Source organism: Paramormyrops kingsleyae, chromosome 2, assembly GCF_048594095.1.
Source record: "Paramormyrops kingsleyae isolate MSU_618 chromosome 2, PKINGS_0.4, whole genome shotgun sequence".
NCBI classification, from domain to species: domain Eukaryota; kingdom Metazoa; phylum Chordata; class Actinopteri; order Osteoglossiformes; family Mormyridae; genus Paramormyrops; species Paramormyrops kingsleyae.
Genome location: NC_132798.1, coordinates 21678321 through 21695403, shown reverse-complemented (window position 1 = coordinate 21695403; position 17083 = coordinate 21678321). Strand labels below are relative to the sequence as shown.

General features: G+C 47.0%; 1 protein-coding gene across 4 annotated transcripts in view; it reads left to right on the top strand.

The window, feature by feature from the left end:
• The window catches only part of dtx1 (deltex 1, E3 ubiquitin ligase), a 51712-nt gene that overhangs the window by 11734 nt on the left and 22895 nt on the right, over window positions 1–17083 (top strand). For all 4 annotated transcript variants that reach the window (XM_023803028.2, XM_023803029.2, XM_023803027.2 and 1 more), the window contains one exon: window positions 14786–15476. In XM_023803028.2, coding sequence (XP_023658796.1) covers window positions 14786–15476 — 691 coding nt within the window. The remainder of the gene's footprint in view (window positions 1–14785; window positions 15477–17083) is intronic.

The window sequence follows — 17083 nt, the reverse complement described above, 5'->3', positions numbered from 1 at the left end:
TTATGAGTATGTCTTGCATATGGTCTAAGGAGGAAAAAAACAAATCGCCAATAGGGTGTTGGGTAGTCAGGACTCATCAATGCAGAATGTGAACAGAGGCTGTCCTGCGTTGTACAAACCAACAGAAAGGCCACTGTGGAACAACTAGAAGGTGATTTTGGATGTCTCATTTATATAGCACTTTTCAAGACACCCAAACCACTGTACAGAATCATTGACCACCATTGTGTATCACTCACCTGGATGATGCAACAGCAACCATTCCACTCACCACAAAGTAGCTAAGGTGGTGAAAGGGCAGGAGAGAATTCACCAATTAGATATAGGGGATGATTAGGAGGCTAGATTTGAAAGGGCGCTTAGCGAGGAGATTGGTGTACCACCCCTACACATTTGAAAGATGCTAACCGTTGGCTACACCAACACCTCTTCCAACAACAGCCCAGCTTTCCTAGATGGTCTCCCATCCAAGTATGAGCCAGGCCCAAACCTAGCTTCAGATGAGTTAGTAAGTCTGAACTGCAGGTAGTATGGCCTTTGGCAATGTTGTGGGTGGTAATGGGAGTACTGTACTCTGTATCATAACACACTGCATTAAGCCCTGCTGTGCAAAAAAACATGTATATCGCCCAACAGGAAGTACTCAACAGGAAGTGTGCTGAATGTTTCCACTGGAAATGCTAAAGGCACAGTTTTATTGCTTCCTGCCAATAAAGGGGTGATGTAATCATATTTACACTAAGAGGCAGTCACTCAGGGTGGTCTATGCATTTGTGGCTGAGAGCATAATAGCAGCAGGTACTGCATTGATTAAGGACCTGGGTTTCAAGTAATTTGACAGCTCTGGGTATCAAAGGTTAAGTTAGCTTTGCATAGAGGAAGGAGAATAATGGTAATTGGCTGCTAAGTTGTTTTTGCCCAAAATCCTTTTTGATTCACCTTTGTAGCAAGTGGCGATGAAAACAAGGTCTCCATTCACAAGAAGCATGTTTTCTGACCGGGGTGTATGTGCTGCTCTAAGAGGCTCTGAAGACATTGTGGTTGTTGTCCCAGCCCTAGAGTCACTTTGCCATTTCAGCTTATCGATCTTGTAGAGATTGAACACCCAGAAGTGACAGGAAGTGGTTTCTCCGTTTCACTCTTAATCTTAATCTTAGTTTAGATGGACTTCTAAAAACGTCCCCACAGAAAGATGTGCCCAAAACAATGTAGATAATGGACTTCCAAGCACCTGGGCTGAGGCTTGCTTGTCCCAGAGTCCTCGACACTCTTTGAGTATACAGTATTGAGAATTAGTTCATTTGTTGTCTATTGTCATATTGTAACTTTACTTATCTGTACATTTTGTTTGACGACGTACTTACAGTTGCTTCATGTTGAGCAGTGTCAGTGTGGTCTAAGGAAACAGCCTCAAGAGGTCACCTCTTAATCTCTGAGCCATGTGTCAGTGTCTGACTAGCTCTGATCCATCCTTTCCTGCTGCCTCCACCCCCATGGCCTCCACAGAGAGACACAGAACACCTCCCTGATGAGGCACAATGATCATGGGCAAAGAACCAGTGAACGCATGCACACAGGCACACACAGGCACACACAGGCACACACACACAGACTCACAGACACACATACAGACCCAGACACACTGCATACTCACATGCAGGGGAGTCTGTGAGTCTGTTCACTCCCTCCCTCCCCTGTCTCTCCCTCTAATCTCTGTTCTGCACTGGTCTCTCTCTGTTGCATTAGTCTTTCTTATATTGCAGTGGTCTCTCTATGGCTTTGCTCTTCCAGATGTCCATCCCTTGTCTCACCAAAGCTTATATAAACCCTTGTTGTATTGTCTGTGACAGGTGATACCTTAACTTCACTTCACATTCTGTCTTCTTGTTATGCTTTGAATGACAGCTCACACAGGCAAAGTCATGTGCTTTCATCTCTTACCATGAGCACATCTCTGGTGCCTCCCCTTTGACTGTCCCCACCTCACTGCCACATCCTTGTTTTAGAGGTTGGGAGCAGGTCTGGTGGAGGATGTGGTTTTTGCTGGGGTGGCTTGTGGAACGTGGGCCTCACCCTGGCCTGGTGTGTGGATGTGTTCCCAAATTCAAAAAATCGAAAAAAGTTGCTAAATAGGAGTGGACATGCTACAGAGAAAGGCTGGGAGAATGCAAAACTCAGCGTTGACACTGTGTCAGTGAGGAAGATGGTAGGCACAGGTTTAGCACAGGATGGGGGTGCCTGTGGATTAGCCTACAGCTTCACATCAAAAGATCTCCACTCCCCCACTGGGATAAGAGAGCTCCTGTGTTTACATTTTTTTGGCGTGGGGGTGTTTCTATGGCACCCCTTCTGCTACCCCAGTGCACCTTTGCTCTGTGGTTACCTAGGAAGGCTCCCTGCTCCTGTGCGGATTTGGACTCATTGATGCTGCTTGCGGAGCTTCGGCTCCACCCACTGCATCCCAGAAGGCCTGCACTGGCTTCCTTGGTTTGCATGTGTCTCCTCTCAGCTGCATGCTTATGGCGCTCAGTAGCCATGGCAGTGTCCATGCTCCTTCATGTGCATACATGTGTGTGTGCACGTTGTTTGAGAAAGTATTTGCATGTGAGCCTGTGCCTGTGAATATGCATGCGTTTGGTTTGCTGTGGAGCCTGTTTCTTGGTTTACAGCAAACATCTAACGAGGAGACAAGCAGACATCACCAGCAACCCCCATGGAGCCTCACCTCTCACCTAAAAACCCATTCCCATCCCTCTCTCCAGGTCCTTGGTTCTCTGTTTTTAGCTAAAGATCTTTCACCATGTTTAGCTCAGACTTCCCCTTGCTGTGCTCATTTAGGGCCAAATGTCTCCAGCTAAACAAATATAAGTCAATAAATTTGAGACGGTAAACAGGCAACAGTGAATACCACCATCATAGACATACTTGGAGGTAGAACCTGGTAGTGTCAGGTTCTTATGATTCAGAGTGTGGCTTGGTTTGTTGGAGAGCCTGATTGCCATTCCTGGTGCTTGAGGTCTGACACTGTCCACGATGCCTTGTCGTCTTGCCTCCAAAGCTGGCTAAAATAAAAGCGGAGTCCTCTGGCAAGCACATCACCTCGGAGGCATTCTCATTTATTGAGTGTGGTTTCAAGGTGAATTATAGTCATGCTGAGAGAACCCTCACCCACACATGCTGCCACAGATCACTGTCTGCTTGGCATGCCCCCTCCAGCATGGATGCCGTTGGTGGCGATGGGAGCCCCAGGAGTCCCAGTTATGTGAGGAAGCGGTTATCGCTTCTGTGAGATCGTCTCCCTGTGGCTGTGAGACCATAAGGTGGCGCCATATAGGTCCTGCCCACAACATTGGAAAAATCGGAACCATTCCTGATAAGTGAGGATTCCTGAATGGTGCAGGCAGAGCGCCTTGCTTTCAGCAGCATATCTCTGCGCTCAGGGGCAATGGCAGACCCTGGCTTGTGCATCATTAATGGGGCTGTTAACCTCCTGTGAAGAATCTGGACAGCGGCGTGGTGGGAGAGTGAGAGAAAACTGAGATTAGAGAGATTAGCTGATGGCGAGATAGTGTCAGAACTTGGTCTATCACGGTAATTATGTTATTGACTTATCGCACGGTATATGGGCATAACCTCAATCATTTTTTTTCTGACCTCGTTATTAGCAAATTGTGTTTACATAAGAATGAATGCTCATAACATTTTAACCAGTCACACTGCTCCTGCCCTCTCGTCTACCATCTGTGTTGCAGGCATCTACAGTCCTGGATGTTCATACTTCTAGTGCCAATATGTCAGACAGCCAAGTACATTCCAGAATCGATACAGTCATGCATCGCTTAACGATTAGGAAATGTGTCTTCAGGCGATTTTAGCGTTGTGAGGACATCATACAGTGCACTTAGCGAAACCTAGATGGTATAGCCTACTAAAGTGTTTCCCAACCTCTTCTCATGGCACACTTTTCATTAGGTAATTATCCCAGGCCACGCCAGTGATTAACTGTTAATCAACAGGAACATGAATCCATATTTCAGATAATTGTCCCTGTACTGTCTTTTTTTATCTCCACTGCAGGAGGGTGTTGGTTCAGGAACAAGTACGTTTTCTGAATTCCTTTTCAAAAATAATACATAAACATTCATATAGTGTTTAATACACTCAGTGACAAAAAAGTTAAGCACACAGAAATAATGGTCCAATTTGGATGCAATTTGGTACACGTACAGACCAGCAATGGGTATGTAAATGATTCGATTTGCAAGTATGATACGTCTAGTCACCAGACATCAACACTTGACGGAGTTTGATAGGGCTCGCATTGTGGGTTTGCATGAATCTGAGTGGTCGTATCGTGCAATTGCCCAGCATGTTGGGCATGCAGATGTCACAGTCACCTAATATTGGAGCCAATGGGCACATGAGGGCACCCACACACATTGTGAAGGTTCCGGTCCCCCAAGATGGACCACACCAAGGGAGGATCGTCATACTGTGCGCCAAGCATTACAGAACCCCATGACATCTGTTCCTTGCCATCCGGACACAGGTATGGGATTCTCTACGACACCCCGTGTCATCCCACATCGTGTATCAACATGTGGTATCAGCCAGACTATGGGTTCACCGTCCCATGCATAGGCTGCCGTTAATACCAACACAGAGACGGCTGCGTTTGGAGTGGTGCCATAATCGGGAGGCATAGACTGATGACAAGTGGCCTTGTACCATGTTTAGTGATGAATTTCGGTTCTGCATTACCATGGATGTACCATGAGACAGCACTCTGGTAGAGTCTTTCAACAAGACAACGCTCGTCCACACACAGCATGTGTGTCTATGGACTGTCTGCGTCACGTTGAGGTCCTCCTGTGGCCAGCGAGGTCCCCAGTTCTTTCCCCAATCGAACATGTGTGGGATCAACATGAACATCAATTCATACCCAGTGCCAATCTACAGGATCTTGAGGGCCAGTTGCAACAGCTGTGGGCTGACAGCCACAAGCGGCGGCTGTCTGACTCCCTTCCGCACTGTATCGGCGCATGTGTCCTGGTCCGGGGGGGTGCCACACCCTACTGACATGAGACCAGCAGTACGCCCATACTGCCAACTCTGTTGTCCGTTTAATCTGATATTATAATCTTTGTGATAGTCACATGACCTTCCACCACTCCGTCTGGGTGCTTAATGATTTTGTCACCGAGTATATATACAGTATATACACAGCTCACCTGGCCAGTCATAATGGCACACTGGTGTGCTGGGCTACTACACACCTAGACGATACGATATAGCTTAATAAAAAGTACAGTATAGTAAATACATAAACTCGTTACCAAGTATTATTTACTGCACGTAATTGTATGTTCTATACTTTTGCACAGCTGGCAACGCAGTAGACTTGTTTACACCAGCGTCTCCACAAACTGATGTCACGAGGTGATGGGAATTTTTCTGCTCCATTATACCATATATGCTGGAATTTTGATTTATTGAAGTTCAAAGTGGAGAAAAGTTTCTCACAAAGATATGTGCTTCCAGATACACACATTACCAACTAAAACTGTTTGGCCAACTAGCAAGGAACAATGTATTACTCTCAGCAACTGTGCAATCATGTCTGGGATTCTGTTTGCAACTCTAAGCTTTGCTTTGAGGTCAGTGCTTATCAGTATTATCGTGGTATGATTAAAACGTTCCGAAAATGTTCAAAAGCTATTGATACACAAACTGCAATAAATACAAAAAAGCCATAACATCATAGCTATGCAGGAAAATCCATAAAGAAGAAGGAAACTTGTCTAAACTGTTCTGTTTCAAGAATATATAAATATAAACGCACACAGAATTCATTCTTAGCAAAGGGGGATTCAAAGGCAAAGAAGCGCCGTCTCTACTACACTATTGACAACGTGTAGTGTTCTTACAAGAAGTAGTAACACTGAAAGCTTCAGCTTACATTATTGATGAACTATTAGCAAGTGAGACAGACAAACCCGGATGGGCCTCAAACTGGGACCCAAGTGCTGCCATGCAGCAGGCGACACCTCAGCACCACACCAGCCCCGAGCCCCAGCAGCCTTGACCCTGTTAGCAATTCGACGGTTTCGACTCGTCCAGGGATGGGGCTCCCGGAGGCTTTCCCCCATCCCCTTCATGGTGCGTGCAGCCTTCCTGCGGGCAGCTGCAACAGAGCTTATTCCCCGGAGAGCAGAAAGGTATTGTGGCTGTTTAAATCGAGCAGTTGTGAGTTCTTTTACGGTGGCTAGAGTGCTAATCCCACCCCCAACCCCCAAAAATTGTTTCCCTGCAAGTTGGGCAAACCATGAGATTTTCCCATGAAACTTGTAACCATTTCATCCCTAGTACAAAGTAAAGATTGATTTGACAGCCAGATTAGATAGTAAAGCATAAATAGTAAGGCTTGATAAATCTGAATTTTTTTGGTGCATATGACATTTACATATAAGTTTGATAAATGAGGTCCCAGGTTCCCTTTTTATTTGATACATGCATTCACGACTGTGGATGTGCTTCGGTTTTGAGCAGGTCGGGCCGATGGCTGCCAGACTGTTTGCTGCCGGGCCGATTGCTACCGGGTTGCTTGCTGCTGGGCCAATGGCTGTGGGGCTGTGCTACAGCGCCGCCTGACCACCAGCCCCGTCCCGCCTGCCCCGTCCCGCCAGCCCCGTCTCGCCAGCCCCGTCCCGCCTGCCCCGTCTCGCCAGCCCCGTCTCGCCAGCCCCGTCCCGCCAGCCCCGTCCCGCCAGCCCCGTCTCGCCAGCCCCGTCTCGCCTGCCCCGTCTCGCCAGCCCCGTCCCGCCAGCCCCGTCCCGCCTGCCCCGTCCCGCCTGCACCGTCTCGCCAGCCCCGTCTCGCCAGCCCCGTCTCGCCAGCCCCTTCCCGCCTGCTCCGCCCTGCCAGTCCCATCCCGCTATATCAGAAGCATCAGGAGGGGCAATGGCTCGCATTCTTTGCTCTCTTGACTTGTGTTCCCTGTATCGACCACTTGCAGTTTAATCGATCAGTGTCTTTCTGCTCTCCAGCTGAGGTTTACCCCGGTGTTAGAGCACAGCAGCACTATTGTTATTCAGGCATTCTTGTGTCCCTACAGTTCAGTCATCTGCTACTGCCACTTGATTCCTTAGAGATGGACTGGCTCTCCAGTGTTTCCCCTAGGTTTACAGCTTTGGGTCGGTGTTCATGTGTTTCTTTTAATGACAGCAGTCAATGTAACAACTGAACTAAACATCAGAACATTTCTTTTTATGACCATTGTCTGCTTTTCAGGTGGTTCACGCGCACTCTCTGTCACCTGGTGGGAGTGTGCTCACCTGTGTGTGCACACACGTGTCTGTACGTGCGCATCACGGCGGAACTCCGCCATGCGCGATACAGAGAGCAGAGGAGAATTGTAAAAGTGCGACCGTGTACAGACAAAAATGACAAGCTGTTGTGTAAATAAGTTAATAACATAAGGCTATATAGCTAGTTTAATAAAAGGACAATGTATAGACCTGTTCTATAGGAAAGGTAACCTTAAATGACTTCTGTTGTGATCTGGCACTATATAGAAAATAAAATAAAATTAACTTGACCTTCAAGGGGGGGCAGGAGGTGCCATTAGGGGGGGCGGGGCGCCCCCCTAATATAATGGTAGGGGAAACACTGCTCTCCATCCAGTATTTCCCTCTGCCTGCCCACTGTGTAGCCCTTGATCTCTTCCTGGATTAGAGGTTGGAAGATTGATTGATGGATGGATGGATGGGCTATTTATTGACTGTTGTCAGTCATGTTTAAGTAGGTAAATATAGCTTCTTTGTTTCTTTGCGTGTGCCCCGCCCCCCCCCCCCCAATCCGTTCCAAGTGCCAGCTTTTGGGGGGGGGTTAGCGTTTGGCAGCACTTGGGTTCTCTATAGTTACGGGTGGGTGCCCATGTACCTTGCATTCACTGTAGCTGCTGGCAGGGAGGGAGATAAATCTGTTAGTCTGCTCTTCTGCTTCCCCTCCAGCCTGTCAGCAGCCCCATGCTGCAGAAGAAAAGTGGGTCTCTGGTTTCCTCATTCTGGTCAGTGCAAAAGCCTCAGGGGGAGCCGGGGGGGGGTGCTGGAGGAGGCTTCTGGCACAGAAAACCCTTTCCACCTGCTGGAAGAAGACGTCATGTTTCTATACGTCAGACAGTCAGCCATCTCAGGCTGCCCCCTCCCCCCATTCAGTCAGCTGCCCCCCACCCAACCTTCTCAGACACCTTGCTGTCCTCAGTTGTGAAACTCACCTCTTGGTCGCCTCTTTCTTGGCTGCGATTTCTTTTTGAACCTTTTGGGAGGAAGTGAGAGGGAGAGAGAGAAAGACAGAGAGGGTGAGAGAGAGAGAGAACGGAAGAGGCAGAGTGAGGTGGGGCAGGTTTCCCACAGTGCCCCAGTGTCACACACAAACATGCACACACTTCTGTGCTCTCACAAGCAGCGCATTTGGCGTGGAACACAGCTGCGTGACACGGGGACTGGAGGAAGGAACAGTGATTTTATTTGACTACAGCACTGGTGGGGGTGTGTGTGTGTGGGGGGGGAGGGCTACAGCTCCCAAAGCAAGAGAGAGCAACTGAAAGAAAAGGTGGCCTTTTCAATATGAGTGGACTGCAGGGAAAAGAGGAAAACAGAACACTCTCAGGCTGTGAGAAAGGCCGAATAAGGCAGCAGTGGCGAGAGTGAAAATCCCCCCACAGCACGGTGCATGACCGCAGGCTGCGGGCGTAATCTAACACATCCAGGCTGCGCTCTCATTTCACTACTTGGTTCCTCGTGTTGTGCCATGTGCCCTGCGATGGGATGACACCCTCTCCAGGGTGTACCCCTGCCGTTTGCCCTGCGAAGGGATGACACCCCTGGAGAGGGTGTCATCCCATCGTAGGGCACACGGCAGGGGTACAAGGGTACAAATCCTATTCCACGCATCACAAACTAAGAAACCCAGACGCTCGCAGTTTTGCTACACTTGCTGCAGTAAATATGGTGCAAAACACATTCGCACACCTGTAAATAAAAGGCGATGTGATGATTTACTACAAAAAGTATATGAAAGAATTAGGAATCCCAATAAACGTTGAAGCGTACATCCAGGTGCTTAAGAAAACTCCGGAAAGTATACCATTTAACCAGAAAGAGCCGCAGCCACGTGGTAAAAGAGCCACGTGGCTCACGAGCTGCAGGTTGCTGACCCCTGGACTAGACGATTAAACAAATAAAGCAGCGCAGCATTACAGTAACTAACAATAAATAAACAACTAACTCATGTGTACGATTACGGCATCTATGGCATTTATTTAAACTTTATTTTACCAGGCAAATTAACTGAAAACCAGTTCTCACTGCTTTACGTGCTGTTTGGGAGAAATAGCACGCATCGGAACTTCCAGGGATACAAACATCATGCGTGTGACTAAAATCGTCAGCCAATAAGGGCAAAGTTATGTCGTCATGGAGGCGATTCCAGTTTCTGCAGCTGGCTGAGAGGTGCTGCATGTCAGTGCCCTATGCGTGCCGGCTGCACGATTGGTTCCGCGCATGCTCGGGCATGCGCACTCGGAAAGACGCCATGTTGCTGCTCGATAGGTCCCAGGTCGTAAAGCACTTTATGGCACAGTCAGATCCGCATTTTCTGTTATGGTGAGTTACTGCGTTCAAAGCCGCCGAGGATGTCCATGTTTATGCAGCCCCCCGAGAGCGGAAAAAATTCTATATATATATACACACACACAGTGGAACCTCAGAACTCGAATTTAAATCGAATCCTATAAAGTTCGAGTTCTGATCAAATTATCAAATCAAGTAATGGAAAACCAATTAATTGGTTCCCGGCCCCAAAAAAATTACACCTAAATATGTTTTTTTTTAGCATTTAAACACAAAATGAACCGAATAAAACAAGAAGAGCATATACTGTACTAAACACATCTAAGCACATTTATCAAAACAGTAATTTGTAAAGTAAGAAAATGTATCCAAGCAATGTGTAAAGTTAAAAAAAACAATGTGTCCTGCCCCGATAGTCCACTTCTTCCGTGTGCCACGCCCCCTCGTTAACCCCGTGTGTAATCCCCGTGTGATCAGCTGTTTCTGGTTGTTGTCATTAGTCCTCTGTACTTCGTCCACGTTTCAATTTGTTTCCCCAGTCCGGTCATTGTATTGCCCGTCTGCGTTTTGCCTGACTTACCTGTAATTAAACCCCGTATTCCCCGATACCCTGACATCTGTGCCTTTGTCTCCATTCCGTCCCCGCTGGGCACAACAATATTATTATAATGTATAAATGTATTAATGGTTTATTATTAATATTAAAATAATGTATTTTATTATATAATAATAATTACTGTTACTGTCTATCATTGAATATTTTTACTGTCTAAATATATGTATTCAGCTAGTATAAACATGCACGATGCTATCACAGCGAACGCGAGGCTGAGACTGAAGCGTTACCCTTTGTTTCCGCTGAGAGACATGCCGCATGACTCATTTCCCTGCGCGTACAAGTTATCTTAGGTTGGCGTTCACGGTTTGACTTCTGAGATTCAGATCGAGTTCTAGGTAATTTTTTTTCGAACTGGTTGGTTTGACTTTTAAGAAATTCGAGTTATAATGAGTTCGACAACTGAGGTACCACTGTATATATACATACCTCAGTTCTCAAACTCATTAGAACTCGAATTTATTAATATACATATATTGCTTTAAAGTTTCACTATAAAGCATGTTATGTGTGGGTCCAGAACCGCGCTGTCTGCCGTAAAACAAAGCGTTTCGTGGGACCGATCCTGCAGCAACATGGCGGCGCATGCGCGGAACCGATCGTGCAGCTGGCACGCATACGGCACTTGCACTGCATGATCTGTCCTAAGTCGTCTTGCTCTCGCGAGGTTTTTGTGCCATTAAATAAATTTAAATATCATTTAAATATGATGGTGCTGCAAATGACTTTGCATATTAGCATATTACCCGCTGTGTACGGCATTATTTTCCTACAATGCTTACAGATGGTTTGTGTTTTGTTTATCACCCTTTCGCCGTTTATATTTTCTGCCGGGTACCCAAAATACTGCCACACAAAAGATTTAAAAGTGTCTGGGGCATCTACTATGGTAATTTAGTCAGATGCCGACATGCTTACAGCAGATTTGCAGCGCATTCGTGAAACCGCTTTTCACTCCAATGAGAAATCTCAAGTTGTAATATTGCGAGATACATCCCTAGTAATTACCTAAAGTTTATTTCGGTTCTGGTATGCGCCCGAAAAATAATAAATTTCGATTTCGGTAAAACAACACAAAATTAATAACAATTAAATTAATTCCGGTGCATCACTAATCAAAAGTATAATGGTGGGTGATACCAAAAAGCACACCTAATATATCAGTTGTCAGCTCCTCTACTAAGTCAGTTTTTCTTCTTCCCTTTTTTTACCCTGGTTTGGGTGCCCAAATGAGTTCCTTTGATTGGCCAAAAGGGTACTCGATCTGATCTCCGAATAGTGTCCGCCCCTATGACCGTGCCCGCCCCTCTGAACAGTGCCCGCCCCTGGCCATACTGGTACGAATTATGGTGCGTTTGATTATTTCTCTCCAAGTCCAAGAGGGTCTAGCTGCAGATGCCTGTAGAGTGGAGCTCCACCGGAAATACGTCACCTCCACAGGAAACACGTGATCTTTAAGGACGTAAAGTGGAGCTCCGGTTAGGGTTAGGGTTAAGGTTAGGGTTTTTTCGCTGTGACACAGAGTTGAGCCCACGTGTTTCCTGTGGAGGTGACGTATTTCCGGTGGATCTCCACTCTACAGGCGTCAGCAGCTGGACCCTTCTCTCCAAGTCGGAACTCGGATGAAAACGTCACGAAAAACGTCACTTCCCGTCGGAAACGCCCCTTTTATGACGTTGAAGTCGGACAAGATTTTGTTGTCCGAGTTGCCCCTGTGACGTAATTTCAACATGGCGACTTGGTTTGTTTGTAGTTTGCTTACCGATCGAAAAAAGAATATCACTATGAATGTACTAAAATATTTTATAAAGCTTTTAATGTGGTTTGACTAGTTCGTGTTTCTTGTTTGTCTCTCGGAAAAATTTCCATTTCTCCATTTTCTCCGTTTGGAAAACTCCAAATCTGCTAAAATATAAAGCAACAACACACAGCAACGTGTTCATGGAGGCAGCCATGTTTGTTCCGAGATGTGGGTAGCTCGAACTGGAGATTGTCGGACGTGATGTCACTCAACTCGGAATTTCCGAGTTCCGAGAGAAAAACGAACGCACCGTTACTTTTGCACCACATTTTCCTGAGATATTTGGTGCAAAAGTGAGAGCATGCAAGAGAACAATACTTGAGACTCGTAGTGGCAGATTCGAGCAGTTACAATTACTAGAAAAATGTCCAACAAAAAAATATAGTTGCGAGGAAATGTTCTACGTGTATGCAGCTCTCATTGTACGAATTCACGAACTAATATGCCAATGTGTCACTTTTGCCCATAAGTTCACATTTTTGAATTACGGGTGTGCGAATGTGTTTTGCACCATATTTTCTGTAGCAAGTGTAGCAAAACTGCGAGCGTCTGAGTTTCTTTAGTTTGTGATGCATGGAATAGGATTTGTGCACTTGTAATGAAAAATTTGAGAAGGCGTAACCGTTGTGTTGTGTTTGTGGAAATCCCGTGACTTCAAATTTACTGATACACATGTGTGACTTAATTAGTATTCTGTGCGGTATAAACGGTATACGATATAAATTATACCGCCCTACCGCAGAAATTTGAGCTGACTCCTTCGCTCCTGGATGACACATCCGGCGCATGAGAAATCTCGCTCACTTGCGGTGCTGGATGCCGGGATAACGAGAGTAGGTCTCGCAATATATATGAGCAATATTGGGAAACAAACGCTCATGCTCTCTCCACCAAAACAAGACGTCAAAAGAGTTGTTTTCATTATCTCCGAAATTCTCCCACACGTCAGACTTGATTTTAGTGGCGGTATTGGCCACAACTTTAAACTCTCCACTTGCTAGTTTTCTTTTCAACTCTTCAGCATCCATTTCGAACAGCTGCAGGAGATTGCATGCATTTTTTGAAAATTTTGTGTGTCATTAAAATATAGCCCTTTTGTATTTTTTGTTGGCACATAATGTTTTGAAAACCGCAATCTAGAATACGCTCTCCTGCGTACGGCCCGACCCGAACCCATATCCGACACAGTAGAATATTTTTCACCCATTTCATCAAAATTTGCGGGTCACCCGCGGGTACCCGAACCCGTGCAGTACTCTGCCTGGCAGGACCTTTATGGGAGAGATGGTCATTCTAATATAGATGGAGTTATGACACTAGTCTAATTGTATCAGTTTTGTAGCTTTTGGTTCTGTGTCTTGTTTTTTGCTTACCTACAGTTTACAAAACCAACCTGTGTTTTTAATATAAGATAAAATCAGGGAAGTTACTTGAAATGTTTTCATATTTTTTCTATAACTGCAGATTTGCACAATAAATATTCTACGTTCCTGACTACTTTGAAATGTGTTAAGAGTTTATTATGCAACTTCCTGCTGCAATGCCTTTACTATGGACATATGTTACCCTTTCAAAAACAGTTATATTGAAATCTACAGATCAAATTATATACCGCAATATATACCGTCTATGGTTCAAATTTTACCGCAGCTTGAATTTTATGCCATATCGCACAGCCCTAGTGTGACTCTTTTCTACAGCTACAGATTGCACTGTTACAGATGCTCAGGTGTTTTGTACCAATAATACCTCCATAGTGTACCCTTGCCGCGTGCCCTGCAATGGGATGACACCCTCTCTAGAGTGTACCCCTGCCATGTGCCAAGCGATGGGATCATACCCTCTCCAGGGTGTACCCCTGCCGTATGCCATGCGATGGGATCATACCCTTTCCTGGGTGTACCTCAGCCCTGAAAAACATGCACTTCTATGATCAGCCCCAAACCTGCCGTATGGTTCCTGTATGAGGGTTAGGGCCGCAGACTGGGATTCACCTTCAGTGCTGACCTTGATGCACTTTAGCAGGTCAAACTCTCCTGCTGCCGTTTCACCTCCGGGGAGCTGGGCGGGTGGGCAGTGCTGATCATTTTGGGCCCCTCTGCCACAGAGGGCCATGCCTTTAGCTCATGGGACAGGCTAACGGCTGCAGCTTTCAATGCCCCTGCTGTTGAGAGAATATGACGTAGTTTGGGGGGCATAATTTCAGGCAGCACATGATGCAGCTACAGTAATTTAGTACTAAAGGGTGTGGAAGGCAGCCTCACCTGAGAGCCTAACACTGACTGCAGGTGGCAGGTGGGGGCGCTGTAATCTCCTGATGCCTTTCCATTGGGTCACAAATAAAACTGGGCCTCATCTCGTACCAGGTAACTGGAGCGTGAGGAAGGGGATGCTCCTTAATAATGTTAGTCATAAGCTTTATTATAATCATTTTTATACCTGACATTTATCATATAGCCTGTTCTTGTTTGTTTGTGGTGATGATGGCATGCAGATGACAGTGACAGCTTCCCCATTTCCATGCCCAGGTATTCTCTGCTTTCTCACACTTGACGGTTCACATGATGCGTGACATTTTCCGGATGAAACGGCACCATTTCAGCTCTGACACACTACCAGGCTGCTGTGTGCCCTGTTATGGGCTCATGTTCCGTGGCCACATCTGGGTCCATCTCGCGCGTGGCACTGACAAAAAGGCGATCCCCAAAGTAATGCTTCTCCTCCCCTTCTGTTCAGGAACAATGCGGCCCGTGCAGCGCAACTTCTACGAGCCGTCGTCGGCGCCGGGCAAGGGTGTGGTGTGGGAATGGGAGAATGACAACGGCACGTGGACACCCTATGACATGGAGATCTGCGTGACCATCCAAAACGCCTACGAGAAGCAGCACCCGTGGCTGGACCTAAGCTCTTTGGGCTTCTGCTACCTCATCGATTTCAACAGTATGGCACAGACCAACCGGCAGAGCCAGCGGCGGCGGCGGCTGCGCCGGCGGATGGACCTGGCCTACCCACTTACCGTGGGTTCCATCCCCAAGTCGCAGTCGTGGCCAGTGGGTGCCAGCTCTGGCCAGCCCTGCTCCTGCCAGCAGTGTATTCTGGTCCACAACACACGGGCCGCATCCAATGCCATACTAGCCTCGCAGCGCCGCAAGGTGTATTCGGGGGCAAACCCGCCCTCCAATGGCAACCAGACCTCCACCGTGCGCCAGAGCAACACGTTTGCCGGAGCCCCGCTGTGGTCCTCAGGCTCTGGCACGGTGAGTGGCACCAGCAGCAGTGAGAGGGTGGGAAGTGGCTCAGGCACTGCCCATAGCCCCGCCGACCTCCCAGCCGCCCACAGCCTCACCATCAACGGGCAGAACAACCTGAACCGACCTGGCACTCAACGCGTCTCCATGGGAACAGCCCGCGGAGCCATCCCACCAGGGTAGGTGTGCTTGTTGCAGAGCGAGTGAGTGAGTGCAGAACAGCAGGAAGTGGTATCTGTGGTCAGACCACCTGGTGTTTCCGTACCCTAGTAACAAGGCCCATGTGACCCAGCACCTTTTCCTCCCTGTTCCGCTCATCTCTCTCTCACTTTATGTCTTCTGCCTGTGATTTATTGCAGTACTCACTAACGGGGTGAGCAATGGCTTGACGGAGGTGGGGGGGGGGGGGGAGGCTGAACACCTTGTGCAACCTGAACCCGCCCCCCACCCCCACCAGGTTGTTTTTGCATATCATCACCCACCGAAGTGCTATCTATGTGTGTCTGTTTGTGAATGTCTGTGTCTGTGTGTGGATTATGTTTATATTACATTGTGGGGACCAAATGTCCCCCACAATGTGATAAAAACCGGTTATTTTGAAATTGTGGGGACCATTTTTCAGGTCCCCACAAAAGTCTGTGAATGCAATCAAAAAATTAAAAATGTGAAAAGTCTCGTATTTTGTTTGGTTACGGTTGAGGTTAGGGCTGGGTAGGGGTTAAGGTCGTCATGTTGCAATTAGAGTTTTCCCCACAGAAATGAATGGAGAGTCCCCACAAAAATATAATTACAAATCTGTGTGTTTGTGTCTGTTCTGAAGGGTTGGAATGAGAAAGCATGACTTTAGCTATAATGGGGTTCTGTGTGGTGGCCAAACCGGCTTGTGTGTGGGTGTCATCAGCAAGGGCTTATATTGAGTTGAACATTGAGGGGGTTTGTGGTCTCTACCCAATTTGTCATTTTTTGAAATGTGCGGGGGGGGCGGGGGGGGGGGTGGCCGATCCTGATTATTATGTGTGTTGCAACACCCCCCCCCCCGCCCTTGGTCATCAGTATGCTTAAACATGAATGCACACTGCAGTGTGTGTATATTATGGAATTATTGAGTGTTTAATGTAAATTGCATTGGTGTGTGTGTGTGTGTTTGCATCAGATGGTCTTCTCTGGCACATTTTAGGCCTTGAGATCAGGATCTTTCTTGGTTTCTCTCCAGCTGCCGCAAAACAAACACCATGAGCCCAGCCAGTGTGTGCTCCTCCACACCTAGTCCTCTTCACAGGGCTGAATATGCCCCACTAGCCCTTAATTAGCTACATTTTTCATGCTTTATTACAAGAATACACTGAAATGCACAGTTTCCTGAATATGAGGCAAATATCACTCGTGATTTATCATTGAAAAAGTTCACGTGTTTAACCGATGTAATTAAATTAATGAGTGGATTTTGTTTCAAGTTAGGGAAAAATATGGTGCAAAATGGAAGGACAGTGAGTCTGTGCAGGATGCAATAAAGAAACAGAGAGAGGGAGCATCCAGCAGGGGGCGTGTTCTCCACATCTTATAGATGGAGGCACCACGAGATGGCTCATCCCAACACTGACCCACATTAGTGCCTCCCTCCCCTGTCCATTCATCCCAGTGACCTCGCGGTTCCGTGAACCAGCACTGCATCTGCTCTTTCAGCCTGCTTTCTCTCAGAGTCCTGCACCTCTTCCTCTCTGGGATCAACGGCAACCAGGACATTGCTGGGAAAAGTCCTGTAGTCCATTTTCGTGGCTGCGATCTC